Source organism: Rhinolophus ferrumequinum, chromosome 18 (genome assembly GCF_004115265.2).
Source record: "Rhinolophus ferrumequinum isolate MPI-CBG mRhiFer1 chromosome 18, mRhiFer1_v1.p, whole genome shotgun sequence".
Classification (NCBI taxonomy): domain Eukaryota; kingdom Metazoa; phylum Chordata; class Mammalia; order Chiroptera; family Rhinolophidae; genus Rhinolophus; species Rhinolophus ferrumequinum.
Window position 1 is genome coordinate 51,486,507 of NC_046301.1, and position 19,193 is coordinate 51,505,699.

Sequence of the window (19,193 nt, forward strand, 5' to 3'; positions counted from 1 at the left end):
GCAGGGACCGACCCCAGGGCAGGTTCTCGGGGGTGCGGGGCAGGGGTCCCAGGAGTGGCCAGGGCCCTGGAGGGGCGGAGCTGGACGGGTCAGGTTCGGAGGTGGGGGAGCGGCGTGGCTGTCCCATGCTGCGAGGTTGGGCGGAGCCGAGTCCTGGGTGACCCCGCGGGAATCGAAGAGTTCAGAAGCGTTTGTCCTTCACCAAGCCGTTCCTCAGCGGCTTCCTGGGGGCCAAAACCGGGCCGGGTTAGCCTGGGGGCCCCACGACTCCGCATACCCTCTGTCCCGCCCGCCCTGCCCTCCACATCCCCTTTCCCAGCCTGGCTCCTTGTCGGGTTCCGCCCCCACAATTAAACCCTCCTCTCCCCTTCCCCCTTCCTTCCCGCCCTGTCCCCCCTGCACCCCCCCCCCCCCCGCAGCTGCTGGAGAGCAAATGCCAACTACCCACCTCTGCCTGAGGTAACCCTATGCCTCAACCTGGATCAACCCTGCCCTTTATCCCCCTCCTCTCCCAGGGAGGCAGAACTGGCCAGAGGCCCCTGCCACAGCCCAGGAAGGCTCACCTGCTCCACTGGCCCTAGCTGGCTCATAGCCCCACCAGGACAGGCTTCCCTGCCCTTCCATTCTCCATCCACTGTCCTGTCTATACCGCTGCAGCCCCTACTTGCCTTCCATGGGTTCAAAACAAGTTACACAAATTTTAAAACTCGAATCAATATGCTAAGTGTCCAGCTGAAGATCCCAAAGAAAGGCCCCTAACTTCTAAATATGCATGATTTGCCTATTTCAAACTTGTACAAAGATGTCTGCAATTTTCCAGAAACGCGACACTTTGAGATCTCTCCCATACACACTGCCGTCCCTCATAATTTCCATTTTCCCTGCAAGTCTCTGGGATTCTGATAGGGAAGGGCCCTGTGTGCCAGGGGTCTGCCCAGGCCGGTGTGACTGGACCTGACAGGGGGTTCTGCCCTGGCTCCTCACCGCCTGTGCCAAAGTTCGGAGTCGTATCCTGTTTGGCTGGCAGGTGCCCAGACAGCATCTCACTGCAGCCTACAGTCAATGACCATTGGCCACTCCTGTCCCCACTTAACGGAAACTCTACACTGTGGTACACAGCGTACCGGTCTCTGTAGTAGTGGGCTCTAGTCTAGTTTACACACAATTTTACTCTTTGTGAGCCAGTAATATGTTCACATTATCTAGACATCAGAAAGCATAGAAAACCCCGTGGGCCAGGGCCACTCCTGGGGGGTAGCCTCACACAGACAACTAGCAGACACCTTTCACATAATGGCATAGACTTTCCTGGAGAAGATTGTCTCGGTCACTTTAATTCATCCTTTCCTTGGGCTGGAGCCACTGGTTGTCCTTTCTGGGAGCACGCATCCCATCCTCGCTGCTTTTCCCTGGGTCACTGCTCATTCTCCCGCTGCGGCTGCCGCCAGCAGGAGGCCGTTATCTGTGAGGATGTAGATAAGACCTATGCGGACCTCCACATGTCCTTTGTCTTCTGGCTTTGCCTGTCTGTCCTTTAGATGAAGCAGAGGCAGGTTCCTGACTTTCTGACTGTTCAATACGTAGTTCAATTGCTAGACGACCCAATGTCTCACATTGGCTCCAGCTGGCGTTCACGGCTTCCACTTCTACACGGACATCTTTGATCCGTAGGAGTTTGCCCTGGGGCTGAGGCGAGAGAATCTCCAGATGGCCACCAAGTGTCCCACTGTGTTCCAACAGTCCTTCCTTCCCTCCTGGTGACCGTTCTTATTTGCTCAAGTGTGATGGATACCGTTCTGTTCCCGCAGTTTTAATTCCTGTGCTTTTATAGTGAGATGATTGCCTTCAGAACCGGTACCGCCGCCCTGCGCCTTTTCATCAGAGCTTTCCTGGTGATTCTGGAGTGTGTTAGCACACGTTTCCAAGTGTCCCTCTCCCCTCAGAAACAGTGTTAGTATTTTTTCCAGGGCAGGGGAGGAGGTGGGAATAGTCTCTCTACGATATCAGAAGTATACTTTTTGTTTCAGTGCACCACTGTGGGGAAAAAGAATGAGGTGAGGGAGAAGCTGGAGGGGAGACGAGGACAGGCGGCGACTCAGGAGGGATTCTGGATGTTTCCTGGAGGAAGGGGGGGCGAGGGGGCTTCCTGAGGTTTCCAAAGGTTTTCTCTCTGAGTTGCCATCAACTGCAATGGACAAATGTTCAGGAGAGGTCGTTTGGGGTGGGGTTGGGGGTTGTTTGGGATATTTTAGAAAAGTGACGTTCCTTTTAGAATGTGAAGCAGACACTGGAGACAGAAGCGCTGAGAACTGCGAGCGGGAGAGGAACTTGGACGTCGGGGTGGATTCAGTGGAAGGGCCCTGGGAGGCTGGCGGGGAGCAGGAAGCACCAGGTGGGGCAAAGGACATCAAGAAGTGGGGAGCAGACTGGTGGTTGCATCAGGGGGCACTGGGTTAGGTGCAGGGGTTTCTTTTGGGGGTGATGAAAAGGTTCTAAAACTGACTGTGGTGATGGTTGTACAACTCTGAATGGAATACATTGTATTCTACAAGGAAAATGGGCAAGTTATATGATGTGTGAATTCTGTCTCAGTAAAACTGTTATAAAAGAAACAATGAAGGGAAGGTGACCCCGGGTTTAGCACTAAGAAGGCTTCAGTGAAGCCAGACAGACGTGGTCTCAGGAGGTGTTGGGAAGCGGACCCTGGAGTGGGGTGCATGTGCGAACAGAGGGGAATGGAGAGTTCTTCCGTAAGGGAGGGGAAGAAGCTGGCCGGGCTGGCGCAGCAGGGTGGAGAGAGAGGGTCTCTCCTTGAGCAGAACATCCTGAGCAGGCAGTGGGTGGACGTGCCTGGCCCTGGCCAGTGGCCTCAGAGGGAGATGGACCGTCCTTTGACGTGGCCATCCTGCCACTCCTGTTTTCTTGAGGACACGGAGGCCAGTTGTCCGTCAAGGGGATGGATGATGGTGACAGCAGTTGGTGGCCAAGGAGAAGGAAGTGAGAGGCACAGGAGAGCAGGCATGCGCACACTGGGTATCGCCGAGGAGCGTCTGGCTCGTGTTGGCACTGCAGTGTGAGCGTGATGTACGGATCGCAGATCTTTAGAGACGGGGCAGCGTCGGAGAACCGGATGTACAAAGCAGTGAGGTGTCATCGGGTGGGTCAGCAGACCCAGAATGGGGTGAGGGTCCCTTGGGGGCTAGTGGTCCTTGTGGCCCCTCAGAGGACCATGCGCTTCAGACCAAGGTGCTGGGTCATGATCAGGGCACAGGGGCCAGCCCTGGGGCTGAACTGGTCCCAGAAGGTGGTCTGTCAGATGACCGGCAGCCCTGTTGTGGGGATGACCAGGAGAGAAAAGAGGGCTAAGCAGGAGTGAAGATGGGGCAGGGCAAGGAAGGGACTGCTGCTACTTGTTCTATGGTTTGTCTTTCATGAATTACTTGCAAGTGGTCTTTCAGTCGTCATTTTCTTACGGAATTTTCATCTACATGGTCTGCGTGATCCTGGTTCTGAGCAATTGAGGTTCCCCCTGTGGCTTGGTGTGGTCAATTCTGAGAAATGTTCCTGTGTTTAAAAACACCTGTTCACTCTGCTTCTGAGCTGCTGGCTGAGCTGCACAGAGCATGGCTTGTCTCCCTGGTCCCGTCTACCCAACGCTCAATGCTGTGTCATGTGCCACGTTCCACGTCAAGTTCTCTTCCTCTCTGGTAGATTTTTTTAAAAAACCCACTCATAACTGTCATGATTATTCATGTATGTTTATTTGGATGCCTACTTGAGATTCTACCCTTGTATTTTGCATTACTTATGCTGCTTTTTCTAACCTTCCTTTTTTGCACTTATTTTGTTGTACCTGTTTTTTATTCCATTCTCTACACCCTGGGAGTATTAACGTAAGTAGCTAATATAGCCTAAAGGTAATAATCTCAAACCTCTTGAAAAATGCAAAGCCCCCAATCCTGTTTCAGTACTGAATACTTCCGTTCTAATTTTTTTCTCTCTCAAATTAGGCATTTAAAATGTTTACTCGATTATATGTCACTTTTTCTTATGATCTGCCTCGAGAGAGCTTTCCTGTTTTCTGACATACAACTTTCTTAGCTTTTGTTCCTGTGGGTGTCCTGTCTCTTGTCTTTAAAGTTGTGTACTAAATTCCTGGTTGCTTGTTACTTTATTTCAGTACTCGAGGTGATACTTTACTCCAGAGTGTCTAGCGTCTCTTGTTACTGTTAGTCTGTCATTGTTTCATAGGTCATCTCCTCTTTTCTGTTTTGCATTTTCATTATGATGTGTTTGGGACATGGATGCCTTTTTATTCATCCTGCTTATGATTGATGTCTTGTCAATTCCTGGAAAGTTCTCAGCATATCTTCTCATATTATCTGTCCACACTTGTCTCCTATTAGAACTCAGCTAGACCTGGTCATTCTTAGAATTCTAGCTGCCATAGTTTCCATCTGTTTTTGCTGCATTCTGGGTAATTTCTTCACAGCTCTCAATTTACTGATTCTCTCTTCAGCTGTATCTAATCATGTGAGCCTTAACCGCGGTAGTAGGTTGAATGGTGGTCTCTGAAAATGTCCTAATTTCTGGAACCTGTGAATGTGACTTTATTTGGAAAAAGGGTCTTTGCAGATGTATTAAGTAAAGGAATTTAAGACAGAAAAGCCAGACAGAAGCAGAAATCAGAGTGATGCAGCCCCAAGCCAAGGAACATCTGGAGTCCCAGAAACTGGAAGAGATAGAAGGATCCTCTCCGAGAGCCTTCAGAGGGAGGGTTGCCCTGCCAACACCTTGATTTCAGGCTTTTGGTCTCCAGAACTGTGAGAGAATCAATTTCTGTTGTTTTAAGTCTGTAGTACTTTGTTACGGCAGCCCCAGGAGAGTAATATAACAGCCAGTGCTGTTTTTGACAGTCTCTCATGCCTTTTATTTTTTAAATAAACTTTTTATTTTAGAATACTTTTAGATTTGCAGAAATGTTGCAAAGATAGTACAGAGAGATCTGGTGTAGCCCTCACCAGCTTCCCGAATGTTAACATCCTACATTTCCATAGTACATTAGTCACCATTAAGAAACCAACGCTGGGACACTGCTATGAACCAAACTGCAGACTTTATTTGGATTTCCCCAGTTTTTCCACGGCTGTCCTTTTTCTGGTCCAGGATTCCACAATGCATTCAGTTCTCTGATCTGGGACAGGTCCTCAGTCTCCTTGGTTTCCATGACCTGACAGTTTTGAGGAGTCCTGACCACCCCATTTTTATACCCAACTGTGCTAACTCTAGCTGTCCTTGGGGAATCGAGTTCTGCTGCTGGTGCTCATGGGATTGGTCATGGCACCATTTCCCCTGACGTCATTTCTGTTCAGAGTTTACGCTCTGCCATCCTAGTGGGAATGCTGGTGGGGTGCCAGGCCCCCAACTCACATTATGCCTGGATATTCTTGGGCAGACAGAGGAGGGAGAACCTGGCGGGGCTGGGGTAGGGCCTTAGGCTCTGCATTTATAAGGACTCTCCACCAGGAGTTCACTGTTCTACAGCAGGAAGAGCTTTCCGATTTTTAGATTTGGCAAGCAGGTGCCTCCCTTGCCCTGCCCTGGAGTTCTCTGAGCCACCACTGCTTCTGGACACTTTTGAAGATCAGTCAGACTCCTTGCGGAGACCTTAATGATCTCTTGGCAGAATTCCCGACTCATGTTCCCAGGAAATCGATGGTCAAACACCTCCCAAACCAGACTCCTACCCGCCTCCGCCAGCACACTCAGCCCTGCCTAAATGGCAGCTCGAGCCGGAAGTCTTGGGTAGTCTTTGATTCTTTTATTTCAGTTGTACCTACATCCAAAGCAAGTCTGGTTTGTTCTACAACAGAGTTGGGATCTGACCACTGGGGCAACCTCCCCTGCCGCCCAGCCCACTCGTCCGTGATCCCCGCTCACCTGCCTGATCCCTCCCTATCCTGCTGCGGACTTTTTGGCCTGGGCACATCCTATCCGTAGTCCCGTGTTGGTGGGTGGAAAGTGCTTCTCTTTATTTGACCCGGCCTTGAGGGCCCTCCCTTGATCCCACTCTCTGCTCTGGCAGTGCCCCATTTCTCTGCACCTCTTGTCCTGCTTTACAAAGAGTTTTAAATCTCTGCCCCTCTCATCCTCCTCACTGCCCATCCTGACCCATCTCATTGAGCTCTGAGCTCACTGCTTCACCACAACCACCTTTTCCAGGTCAGTCCTGGTGTAGCCCTCACCAGAGGCCAAATCAGCTCTGCTCGGTCAGCACCTCGACCTCCTACCTGCTCAAACGCACCACACATTACTTCTGGGTCACTGCATACCCTGGACCCTGCTGGTCACCTAACCCTGCCTCCATTCACTCCTGGCCAGGGGCTTCAGATACCATCTGGCTCACATGGGGGGCTGGTGAGTCCTAAGGGCCCTGCCTGGAGGCCCCTTTTTCTCTCCTTCCTGAGGACTCCCACCTGCGCTGGACAGGGTCCGAGGCCCCAGTCCCATCTCCTGCTTGGGCAGCCAGTGGGCCAGCGAGCATCAGCACGAGCAGAATGTGGGCTCTCTGGGCCCCCAGGGGAGTGCCCTCCTCCCCACCTCCCCTGCCACACACAGAGAGGTTTCCCTCCGGCCTGACCAACCCCTGCTCCTCACCCACGGGGCCCTCGCTCGCCCGCTCCGGCCACACCAGTCCCTGGGCTTGGCCCTCACTGCTCCACGACGACACCTGATACCTGCCCTCACTGTTGTATCACTGTTGTATCATCTAACTCTGTCACTACGTCATCCATGCCTTTACTGCAGTCTCTGGTTTGGACGGAGGCTCCGGAGGCAGCATCCGCTATGGCCTCATCTGCTGCTGTGTCTCCAGGGCCCGCCTACAGAGCGCTCAGACTGACAGGCGTGGCTAAAGGAAGAACCTGGGGTGGCGGCCCCTCCACACTCACTCAGCTTTGCTGGGCTTGGGGCTCGGGGCCTCTGCTGCGTCGTATTCCCGCACATCCTTCAGCTCGCGCACTTGGCCTGTCAGCACCTTGGCAGCAAAAGCCACGATGTACTGTGGGAGGGGAAGGCACAGATGAGAAAAGAAGCTTCCTCGACCACGCAGCCCTCCCGATGGCGGTTCGCTTCTGCCACTGGCTGTTTGCCTGTGCTGTTTCCCATGCCAACGTGCCCCGCCCCGTGCCTGCGAAGGGCCTGCATCTGGACCACTGCTCGGGGAGGGGATGAGGGCAGGACCGATGGCTGAGAAGGTGGGTGGGTGAGCGCTGTGAGAAGCCCACTTACCAGGAACCAGTAAAGGTTCATGAGAGTGAGAAGCAGCAGGAGTGTGTTGAAGAAGAAGTAGAAGGGAATGTCAGGCACCGAGCGCAGGCTGCAGTGGCACGTGGCGTACAGGACCTTGAGCGGGAACCAGTAGAGGCGGAACCAGAACCTGTTGCGGGGAGGAACAGGTAGGGGAGGCTGTCCCATCTGGACTCATCTGTCCCTGCTCATTCCCACCCAGCCTTGTCCCGTTGCCCCAGTTTTGTTTGCCCCCTGCTCATCTATCTCCATTCCTGTTGTCCTTTTCTGCCCAACCAGGCTCCTTCACCACTCACTCCATTCATCGCCATCATTTCCCTGCGAGGCCCGCCCCTTCTATAAACCCACCTCCTTTCTTACCTGGCTAGACCTCCTTTCCGGCCTCATCACCCTTCCCGCAAGCCCTGCCTCCTTCCGACTAGCCCTTCCCCTCCCACCAGGCCTGCCTTCTTCCCCGCATAGCCCCGCCCACGCTCACCCAGTCCCCGCCTCCGACCAAGCCCACCTGGGGCCCCGACTGGCCCTGCCCCTTCCCTCCTGGCCCCACCTCTTCTCCTGCCTGGCCCGCCCCCATCCCCGCCCCTGCTCCGCAGGCTCACCAGCTGAGGCTGAAGCTGAGGCAGCCCAGGTCCGCAGCCAGGGCATGCAGTGGATGGTGGGAGCCTCCACGGGACTTAAAATAGACATTAAGCTTGGTGAATTCCAGCTGTACATCGCTGATGTCATGCAGGAAGAGCACCAGGATGCCTACATTGTGGTACCTGGGGAGGGAAGCGGGGAAGGAGGGAGAGAGGAGAGGTCACAATGGGGACACCCCACCCTGCACGGAGGCCCGCAAGATAGGTCCCTGGGCCGCGTCTTCCCAAGGACCCTTCAGAGCCATCCTCCCTGGCCAATCTGCCCTTCCCATCCCGCCGCCAGGCCAGATCAGGGGCAGCACCCAGGCTGTACTCACCCAATGGCAGCCCCACTGGGCCCTCACCCTCACTGTCCCTAGGTGACCCAGGAGCTTCCCTGAAAGCTCCTTCTCTAGTCCTTCCTCATTTCCACGCCCTCTGGCCCTCACAGGCCTGGGTCCTTCTGTATCCAGATTGCCCACAAGCTCACCAACACCCCCAGGTGTGTATGATTAACTTGAACTTCACTGTGAGCAGCAGATGCCTAGGAAAGGCAGCTCCCCACGAGAGTCTAAAGAACATGGAAAGCCGTTTCCCCATCTCTCCCCAGCATTCCCCCTCCGGCTGCTTGGGCCAAGAAGCCTAAATTCAGTCTAGATGGGGGTGTGGGTCTCTCTCACTATGTCTCTGCCCCACCTGGTCCTACTGCCCCCGGCCCTTTGCACATGCTGTTCCCAGCTCCCAACATGCACCTCCCTGGTGTTCATGGAGCTTTCCTTCTGCTCTTTTCAGTCTTTGCTTACCTGTCACTCCAGACCACCCCACCTAAACCTCACCACCCCTGCCGTCCTTATCTGGCGACTTGATTTTTCTCCATAGTTATCACCTTCAAACAAATGGTTACTTCTTTTCTTTCTTTTTCCTTTTTTTGGGGAGAGGGTGTTATCATCTGATTCTACCCTCTAAAGCAGTGCTGTCTAATAGGATTTTCTAGGATGGCAGGAATGTTCTAAACCTGCATTGTCCAATATGGGAGCCACCAGCCACACGGAGCCACTGAGCAGCTAAAATGTGGTCGGTGTGGCTGAGGAACAGAATGTGTGATTTTATTTAAGTTTAATTAAAGTTGAACTAGCCACCTGTGGCCAGCGACTACTGTACTGGAGGATGCAGCTAGAGCAGCAAGTCCAATAGGAACAGGACATGAGTGTAGACGTCATTTTAGACGATCTATCAGCCACATTAAAAAAAAAAGTAGAGAGGAATTAAAATTAATTTTAATAATGTATTCTAACTAACTCAGTATAGCCAAAATATTGTAATTTCAACATGTAATGGCTGTAACAAAGGCACTGGTGAGATGGTTGCGCTCCTTTGCCTTCGAAACTGGGGTGGATTTCACACAATCAGCAGGCCGTGGTTTGGATAGGCTCCATCTGAACGGCTCAGTGGCCACATGGGCTCTAAAATGCCAGCATTTGTCTGTTGTGTTCATGGCTGTGCCCCCAGCAGCACCCGCCATGTGGCAGGTGCTCAGGAAACACTTGTATGTGACTTGGCCCAGGGTGCCAACCGGGCGGGGTTGGAGGGGGATGGATGGGGTGGGGGCTCCCTCCATCTATTTCATCCCATCCCTCTGGAACCTTCCTGGAACCCTCCCCCATGGACGCCCCCATCCCCCCTCCCCCCCCCCCAGCCTCCCGCCCTTGCTCAGACAGTGCCCTCTGCCCTCTTGGACTCACCGGAAGGCATAGGAGGACACAATGAGGAGCAGGGTGACCACGTGGTGAACGAGCATGACGACCGAGTCCTTGCGCCAGGAGTCCATGTACAGCGTGGCATAGATGGAATGGCCGTAGAAGCTTCCCTGCAGCAGGTAGGCGGCTGCGATGTCCCGTGGCACCGCCATGCCTGGTGTCCAGTCTGTGGAGAGCCAGACCATACCACCAGGGACCTGCAGAGCCTCCAGGGCCCCCCAAGCAACCCCACATGCCCTCACACTGGGCATGCACCCTCCCCATGCTGGGGCAGGCCGAGTCTGGCGGGTGTACTGGCCACTGGTTTTCCATCCCCAATTCTCTACCCGTTACTGTTTTTAAAAGATTTTTATTAAAATATAGCTAACATACAGTATTATACTATTTGCTGGGGTGCACCATACTTATTCAACACTTATATACATAAAGGAGTGATCACCACGATAATTCCAGCAACCACCTGACACATACCACACTATCCCAATATTATTGGCCATGTCCCCTATATCTCCCCATTATTTTTTATGAATAGGTGTTATTTCCTAGAATAGTTTTAGATTTATAGAAAAAGGTGCTCCTAGCCTTGAAATCAGTCCCTTGCAGGACTTCTGACTCTGCTCTGGCTGCCCTTCCCATCTTCGCTTCCTTCTCTGTCGAGCCAGCTGGGATGCCCCTGTCCTGGGGACCCTACTCCCAGCAAATCCCCAACCTGCTGCCCACCAACGCCAAGCATTTCAGGCTCTCCCCAGGCAGGCTCCCTTACCCCTCCTCTCCTCCTGGCATTTGTGCCCACTCAGGCTTCACCCCTTCCTGGCAATACCGACCCCCCCACCTCTCACCTCTGCCCATCAGCAGGGCCACAGGCGCTGCCTGTTGACCTGGAACTCTCTGGACTCTGCCCCACCCCTGCCTCGGTGACGTGGAGCTAGACCCTCATGCCCCACTGGCGCTCTGCTGTTCCCTAGATACCTCCCGTGCCCCTGCTCATATGTGCCCTGGTCCTGCAACCGAGATCCACTCAGACCCCAACCTGGGTGCCCTCTTTGGTCCACACCGCCGCTCACTCCCCTGGCCCCCACGACCCCTACCCTGGTCCAGGCTCCACGGTGTCACACCCAGCGCTGCCCCAGCTCCTTCCGGCCTCTGAATGTGTTCCCAACTGCCCCTTCTCCCCACAGCAGCCTAGATGGCTGTGAATATGCAGATCCCGTGACCCAGCAATTCCACTCCGAGGTGTGTGCCCAAGGGAACTGAAAACAGGGACTCAGATACTTGTACCCCCGTCTCCACAGCAGCACTAGTCCCAGTAGCCAAAAGGTAGAACACAACCGAGATAGCCATCAATAAATGAAGGATAAACAACATGCGCTCCATCCACACAATGGAATATTACTCGGCCACAAAAAAAGGTGCACAGACACACACTACAATGTAGATGAACCTTGAAAACATGACGCTAAGTTTTCAGAAAGAAGCCAGACACAAATGGTCACATAAACTTTTTTGACCATTTTTAAGTTCAGTGGCATTAAGCACGTTCACACTGTTGTGTAACCATCCCCACCATCCATCGCCAGAGCTCTTTTCATGTAGAACTGAAACTGTCCCCATTAAACACTCACTTGCCCTCGGCCACCCTCAGCCCCTGGCACCACCATCTACTTTCTGTCTCTATGAATCTGACTCCTCTAGGGACCTCATATAAGTGGACTCACAATATTTGCCTTTTTGGGACTGGCTAAAATGGTTAATTTTATGTTATGAACATTTTACTTAATTAAAAAAATGCAAAACTCCCCACATGTCGGATCTCATCTCCTCCCATTTTGACATGTCCAGGGGTTCCCCAAAGCTCGACAGCAAAACTCACACTTCTAGCTGGGCCCTCCCTCAAGTTTCGTCCACAGCTGCATCCTCAGTTGTCTGGGATGCTGCAGTCAGTGGAGCCCCCTTCGGCGCCCCCATTACACACACCTGCCAGGTGCCTCTGTCCCTCTTTAGAAGGAAGGCACTCAGAGCCGGCTGTGGAAACGTGACACCACATGTTCCACCTATTGTACTAGCAATACTTACCTGGCTGAGCATTCTTCCTCCAGCCTCAGACCCCAGATCTGGGGCAGGGGGAAAAGGGGTGCATGTCAGTCGAGACTTTGTCCCTCCGTGCACATTGGGGGGCCGGGCTCTGTGCTGGACCTCCAGCCTCCTCTCCACACACATCCCACCTGCTGCTCTGGACGCTCCATGTCACCCCCACTTCTCCCCGGCCTCATCACCCTCCCCCACCTCCAGGACCAGCTCTTGGGCTTCGCAAACCCAGCTCCTCGTATCCTCCAGACCTGCCCCACTAAGGGGCGCCAGAATCTGGCGTTGTACCCACCCTCCTCTCACACCCACCTCTGGTTTGGTGGCAAATCCTATCAGCTCAGCCTTCTAAACATTTCTCCAATCAGCCACTTGTCCCCTCTGCACGACCTGTCCTGGTTGGAGCCCTCTCACCTCTGGTTCCTACCCTCAGGCCCCTGCTCTGCTCACAGCTCCCCCCACTCCCGTGAGTACGCCCACTGCCTGCCCGCACTCCTCGCTCCCAGCCCTGGCCAGGCAAGCTCTCTGCTCCTGGTCTGCCAGGGGGGTTTCCTAGCTGCTCCAGGCTCCTCTAGCTCCCCACTCAAAAGTCACCTTTGGTGGGGCCATCCCCCAATTGCTGTCGAAAATGCCCCTGCCCCCCACAGACATCCCATATCCCCCCTTCTCTCCTCACCCACGTTTTCTCATCAGCACCTATCACTGTTAACAGATTTTGTATTTCACTGTCGGTGAGGGCTTTCTCTGATCTGCTCACAGTTGTGTCAGCACAGAGCCTGGTACACAGTCGGTGCTCAATAAATGAGCATGCAAAGAAACAGCTAACTCTCAAGCATGGTATCCTATAAAAATTTATGAGGCCAGAGGAAACACCATGCCTGAAATTTTAAGAGAGTTCAATATAGTTCTTTTACATAAAAGAAAATTGAATGACAGCCAGAACCGCCCCTCTAGAAATTTACCACGTGGCAAATGCCTGAGGCAAAATGGCCATGTGGGCAGCATGGTCCCATGAAGATAGGTGCCCAGTAAACCCAGTGCTTGTCACCAGGACCCTGCAATGCAGGGCTTCCGTGCCCAGCCCTCCAACGGTGCCACCAGGAGCCCTTTCAGGCTGTTTGCATCACATGGCGGGAAGCACATCCATGATACACAACCTGGATACACAACCTGGGTACCAGCACAGGAACAGGGGTGCCTGGCCCCCCATCACAGGCCTTGTTTTCTATACTGGCCTGCCCATTGGTGATAGAGGACACTGCCGTCACCTCCTGCTCACCCCACCCAGAGCTCAGGCCTCGACCACCCCCACATCTAATTCAATTCACGAATGCAGTCACTTCTCACCATCTTTCTGCCTGCCAAGCTGGTCCGAACTACATTGGTCCCTTGCCTCTCCCCTGGGACCTGCTACCCTCCTCAACCAAGACTCTCCTATCTCCACATGGCAGCCAGAGGAAGCTTTTTATAATCCACAAACCCTCCCATTTAGAATGAAGCTAAAACTCCTGCCACCCTCCTCTTGTTCTCACACACCAAGCTTGTGCGTGCCCCAGGACCTTTGCAAATCCTGTCTACACGTGCTGTTCCTGACACCTTTAGTGCTCACCTGGGCCCACGCAAGGGGTCAGCTCCTCCAGAACACCTCCCCACGTCCTTATAGGGCCAGGGGCCCCCTTTCCTGCTCCTAGAGCCCCTTCGTCACCCGGGTCTGGGGCAGACAGCTGTCATGGGATGGCTGATGAATGGCACCTCCTCTGTGTACCTTTCTCCTTGGTGTTTAAAGCACAACCCCCTGCCCCCACACCCCATCAGGGCCCCTACCATAGAAGACGGAGGGTGGGTCATGAAAGAAGGGGTAGTCGGTGCCAAAGAGCAGGTAGGCACTGTAGCTCCAGGCGCCCAGGTAGAAGAGGAACTTCCATGCGCTCTCAGGCATCTTAGCGGCATCTCTAGGCTGGAGGCGGCACCGCTTCGCCAGGGGCTGTGGGTGAGGAGGGGGGTGGACATCAGCACAGGGGGCTTCTCCTTCTGGGTAGGGAGACCAAGGTCCAGGGACTCCCTGGGCTGGGCAGAGTTCGGGGGGGCCTGGCCCAATACCCGCAGCCGCCTGGAGTAACCAGAGCCCACGTGTGCCTGCCAAGGGCTAAACTTAGTACCCAGCTGTCCAGCCATGGTGTGCATAGGGGACTGAGGTGGGGGGACCTGAGGGAAACATGAAGGCCAGTCGGGGGACACGTTGGCATAAAGCAAGGGAGGGCAATGCGGTCTGCACAGGGGAGTCAGGGGGCTTGGGGGTCACGGGGAGCTGGGGGGTATGACAGTGAGGAGGAGATTAAAGGAATGATGTGGAGGGGTTTGTGGGGGTGAACCTGTGAATAGAACATGGAGGGGAACATGGGGCCATATGGGGGAACCTGGGAGGCTGGAACCCCAAGTGATCCTCATAGAGGAGAAACTTGAGGGGAAAGGGTGCCTCACAAGAGGAATGTGGAGAGACCGAGAGGAACAGGGCTGGAGAAGATGGGGTGGGTATTTGCAGGAGGACGTGAGAATGTGGGGGAACAAAGAAAATGGGGCAGGGAAAGGACAGCACAATGAGATGGGGTGACCTGAGGGAACATCAGGAAGAACATGAGAGAAGTGATGGCATGCAATGGTGAGGCACAGAATTACTTCAGGGGCCCAGCACCCATGGAGTCCAGGGTGGGGCGGGGCCTCAAGTTCCCCAGGGGCGGGGCTCCAGAGCTGCCGGGCCAAGCCCCGCCCCCTTCCTAGAGGCTGAGGGGGCTGGAGCACCTCCAGTTGCCATGGAGACAGCCAGAGCCAGCTCCGGTAACCCCAGGCAACCAGGCTGCTGCCAAGATGAGCTTTGGATGACTGGCAGCCCCTCCGCCCGTTTCTTGGGAAGGCGAGTCCCAAATTGGGGCGAGAGGCCCACCCGGGCTGGGGAGGGACGGCCCAGGGCTAGAGCCCGACTTCCGTGGATTCCAAAAGTGAAGGGGCACGTGACTTTGCTGTCCCGCCATCCGGCTCCCTCAGGAACGCAGGGAGAAAGCCCGCTCTGTCCCGGAGGCCCCAGAGCGACCACATCCCCCTCCTGGGTTCTGGCCCTCACCATCCCGGACCTCCCACTTCTCAGCTGGAAACTGGGAAGGTGAGGGAGCAATAAAGCCCGAATTGGGACCAGGGTTGACTATGGAGGGGACCCTGTCATGCCTGCCTCCCTCTCCCTGAGCAGGGTGACAGGAGGGGTCTCTTCCCCACGCGGGAGACACAGGGATGGGGGTGGGAACAATGGCAGCCAAACAATACCCTATCCCCAACTTAACAAGGACCAGTCTCTTCCTGGCCAGCAGAGAAAGGCCCCTTTGTTAGCGCTGGGCGCTCTGTCCCTGCACCCCTGCCACCTCCAGCCAGACTGAAACGGAGTGACCCCAGCTGGTCCACGGGGAGGTCGCAGCCGAGCTAGGGGCCCAAACGCCTTCCCAGCAGCTCCCACAGCTGACCCCTCCCCAAGGATGGGAGGGAGGCCAGGCGCCAATGTCACCACCACGGTCACTCTCCAGGCGGGGCGGTGGCCTCCCCAGGCTCGCTGGAAACTAGGCAATTCTGTCGCAGCCCCTTGGAGGTAGCACAGTTCGGCTTCCAAGACCCAGGGCCCTGCCACCTCTCCAAGGATGCGACCACCAGCGTGGGTGGGGGAGACCAGGCCTTTGCATCCCTTGGTCGGAGGAGGGCGCTGACTCCAGACAGGCGTGCGGCAGCGGCCGGGAGCCGCTTCCCGGTAGCAGAGAACAGGCAGCCCGGCCGCCACGAGGACCTGGGACCCCACTCCAGCTCGGGCTCCAAGGGGGGCTCCGCATGGTCCGGAGGCCCCTAAGCGCAGAGCCCTCCCAAGCCGCGTCCTCCGCTCCTGTGACCCTGGCTCGGCCCACATTGACCGGAATGGGTCGTGTTCCGGTTACCCCAAACACGAACACCCCACCCGTATCGGGGACCCCACGTCGAGGGTTTCCTCCGGCCCGGCCACACCCCCGCATCCACCCCCATCCCCACTCCGCACTGACTGCAAAGGGCGCGCTACGCTACGGCCCAGGACCCCGCGTCCCTTGCTCCTCCAGCCCGAGGCCCCCCACATTCAGTGACCAGCCCGCAGAGACAGAAAGGGGCGCGCGGCGGCCCGGAGTCCCCTAGCCCGGGGCTCCCATGTCCCAACCCCCAGCCGCACTGACCCGAAAGAGGCGCGCGGTGGCCGCGGGAGCGCAGCGCCGTCCAGCCGAGCGCTCCGAGCGCCAGCAGCAGCAGCTCGGGAGGCGCCAGGTGCGCGTGCTCGGCCAGGCCGCGGCGCGCCAGCCACCAGCCGCAGTCCGCACAGCCCCGCGCTGCCGCCAGCGCGCTGCCCCAGCCGCGCTGCACTAGCTGCGCGTAGCTCGGCATGGGCTCGGGCCCCGCTGGGCCCGCCACGGTCCCCGCCGCCGCCATGCCGCCCGCTCGCCGCTGTCCCAGCCGCCTGCGCCTGCCCGCGGTGGCCGCCGGAGCCGCGCGCCCCGCGTCACGCGCCGCAGCTGGGCCAGGGGCGCGCGGGCCGAAGCGCTAGGGACGGAGGGGCGGGGCAGGCACAAGCTCCGCCCCGGCGAGGACATGGGGCCCGGGAGCAGAGTCCATGATCTGGGGGCCCGCAGGTGCTGGGTCTCTAGGAGGCAGTTGCGGGGACCACGAGAGAATAAGTCCTGGCGTTGTCGCGCCGTCCTGGAGGCGGGCCCGCGCTCGGTCCCATTTTCCAGCAGAGGAAACCCAGGCATGGAGCTCCTGGGGCTCTCCCACCCCCACAATGTTTCCGCGACAAAGGGCGCGGTGGGCATCAGGAGGCAGTGCCCTTGACCCGGGACATACTCCTTCCCGGCCCCCCAGTCTGCCCCGTCCCATTCTCGCACCCCACCATTCCGAGGCCTGGCACACACTCGTCCCCGGCCTCCCCTACATGCAGTGTAAATGAAGGCCTCTGTTCTCCTTCTCAAAAGGACGCTGCCCATTCAAGGCTGCAGAAGAAACACCTGGTGGAGATTCTACCCTCCATCCCAGGGTTCCTGGACCAGGGACCCTCGTGTGGACACCCCCTAGGCTTGCTCCTCTGTGCTTAACCAGGCTGTGCAGGGGTTCCAAGTGTGAGGTGGGGGTCGTAGGCATCAAGGAGCTCCCTGGAGGAGGGATCAGGGGGCCTCAGTGGCTGAGGGCTGCGGGGCTGGGACCTGAGAAGCCACCTGCGCTCTGTGACCCTGAGGCCCTGGCAGGCCTCCCCTGCAACAGGTGAACACAGGCCTGCAGGGAGGCCAAGGGAGTGGGCGCCCACGTGATCAGAGGCTGGATTCAACACCAGGCTTCACTGGGACCCCAGATGAGCTTCCACTATCCACTGAGCAGGCCCTATGCCTGAAATCCCCAGGGACTGTCACTGAGGGCACCGGTCCCCTGCTGGATACCACCTCACCTGGCACTGACAGCCCCCATCCCTGCCCCCAGGACCCCCACCCACCTGTGCCTCTCCTTTCCCCTCACCTAGAATGTTAGCCCCTAGCCTTTGAGGTGTAACGACAGTGCAGGCATCAGTGGGGCCCCTGCAGGAATGGGCTGGGTCCCACGCCGCCACCAGCCTGACATGCCCAAGTGCACAGCTGAAGACAGGCAGGAGAGTCAAGGGCCATCCTCGCTTCTCTTCCCTCACTCCCCACCCTCTCCAGTCCTGCAGCACATCCGGTGGCCCCAGCATCATTCTTGAATCCAGTCCCTTCTCTGTACCTGCACAGCCTCATGTGGCTCTGGGGCACCTCGTGCCTCCTGCCTGGCATCCTGGCTTCCTCCTCACCCTGCCAGGCCTCCTCTGCTCACAGCCCTCCCTCATGGTTCCCACCAGAGTAAAAGCCCAACTTCTGCGACTCACCACCTGCCCTCTTGTCCTCTCCACCTGCTCCCTGTTCCAGCCACAGTGGCCTCACTGTTCCTCCAACACCCCAGGCAGTTCTGCCTCAGGGCCATTTTGCAATGGCTGTTCCCTCTGCCTAGAACGTTATCCCCCGCAGGTACTGGCAGGGCTCCTCCTCCAACTTCAAGCTTTATTTACAAATGTCACCTGCTCAATGCACCTCCCCGACGCCCCCATCATTCTCCTCGGCACCTGTCATCATCTGTCCTGCTGTATCTCTTAACTATTTACAATGATTTTAACCTTTTAAACCACAATTACTTTTAAATACCAACCTAATATTTTTGAATGTGTATGGGGGCAGGGGTTCATCATCCCATCAGATGACTAACGCTGCGGCCAACCTGGCAGGCAGAGGGGTTCAGGGTCCCGGGATGGCGGGACCTGTCCCTATGATCCGCCGGGCCTGTGGGGAAGCCCTGCACCTTCCCAACCACCCATCTCTGTCCTCCCACCCATCACTATCTGGTGTCCATGGCACCCATCGGTAATGGGAGAGGGCCCCTGCCCACCAGCCCAGCCCAGCCTCGAGTTTCATTCTGGCAGGGCCCAGACAGGAGGCTGCCAACGGATAGGTGCAGCACAGGAATGGAAAGTAGCTCCTGGTGCTGGCAGCAGGGGCCAGGGCTCCCAGGCACCAGGGGCCTAGTGAGGAGCTGCTGAGGTCCCAGGCCTGGTGCCCCTTCCCTGCCACCTGAGGGCACGCCCCCTCTTCCCACGGGGGAGCTCCTCCCCTCACACTGATGCCCCTGCCTGGGGAGGCCGTCGCTGCTCCTCTCTCCCCTGCTGAGCTCCCCTCAGGCAAGGAGGAGCTCAGCTGATAGGGGTCCCTTGCTTTGTGTCCTGTCCTGGATTTGGGCAGCCACCTCTGAGGCACATGAGGCTAGACTTGGGGAACCCGCGGTCTTACCTCCACCCTGGAAAGGACTCAGACACTAGCCCAGGGACAAAAGGCACGAAGCCCTGTCCAGCTCACCGACCCTGTGTGGGCCAGTGCCCCTGCATGGGCTGTTTCTGTTCCCCAAGATGCTTGTCCTCTAGAACCTGGCCTGGCAGCCAGTTCTTGTTGTTTGGGGGGACACAGCTTGAGGGTGACCTCATCCCAGAGCCCCAACCAGCCCCTAACCTGCTTACCCACCTCCCTCTCTGTTGTCCTCTTGGTGCATGGTGCTCACTATGCGTTTATTTCTCCAGGCAGGGAGCTCTGTGCTTTGGCCACCGCAGTGCTCCAGCACCCATGGCCCCAATGACAGGGGCTCTCAGACTTGGCCAGTGACACTCCATGGCAGCAGCCAGGAGCAGGGGCCTGGCGTGGGGCTGCAGTTTACTCCCATGAGGACACGGCACACCCCTTCCTCGCGTGGCCGGGCTGACGCCTGACAGCTTCTGGCCCCCTCACCACCTACAGACCACCTGGGGGTCCTGGCTTTGAATCCTGGTATCCCT

At 56.6% G+C, this 19,193-nt stretch overlaps 1 protein-coding gene across 1 annotated transcript; it reads right to left on the minus strand.

The window, feature by feature from the left end:
- Window positions 1-85: 85 nt before the first annotated feature.
- On the minus strand, window positions 86-16,249 carry CERS1 (ceramide synthase 1). Its single transcript, XM_033133634.1, is given in 8 exon segments — window positions 86-224; window positions 6,951-7,060; window positions 7,291-7,438; window positions 7,908-8,069; window positions 9,668-9,848; window positions 13,589-13,748; window positions 16,000-16,023; window positions 16,025-16,249. Coding segments are annotated over 8 exon segments (1,053 nt in total). The 3' UTR covers window positions 86-181.
- Between the last annotated feature and the right edge of the window lie 2,944 nt (window positions 16,250-19,193).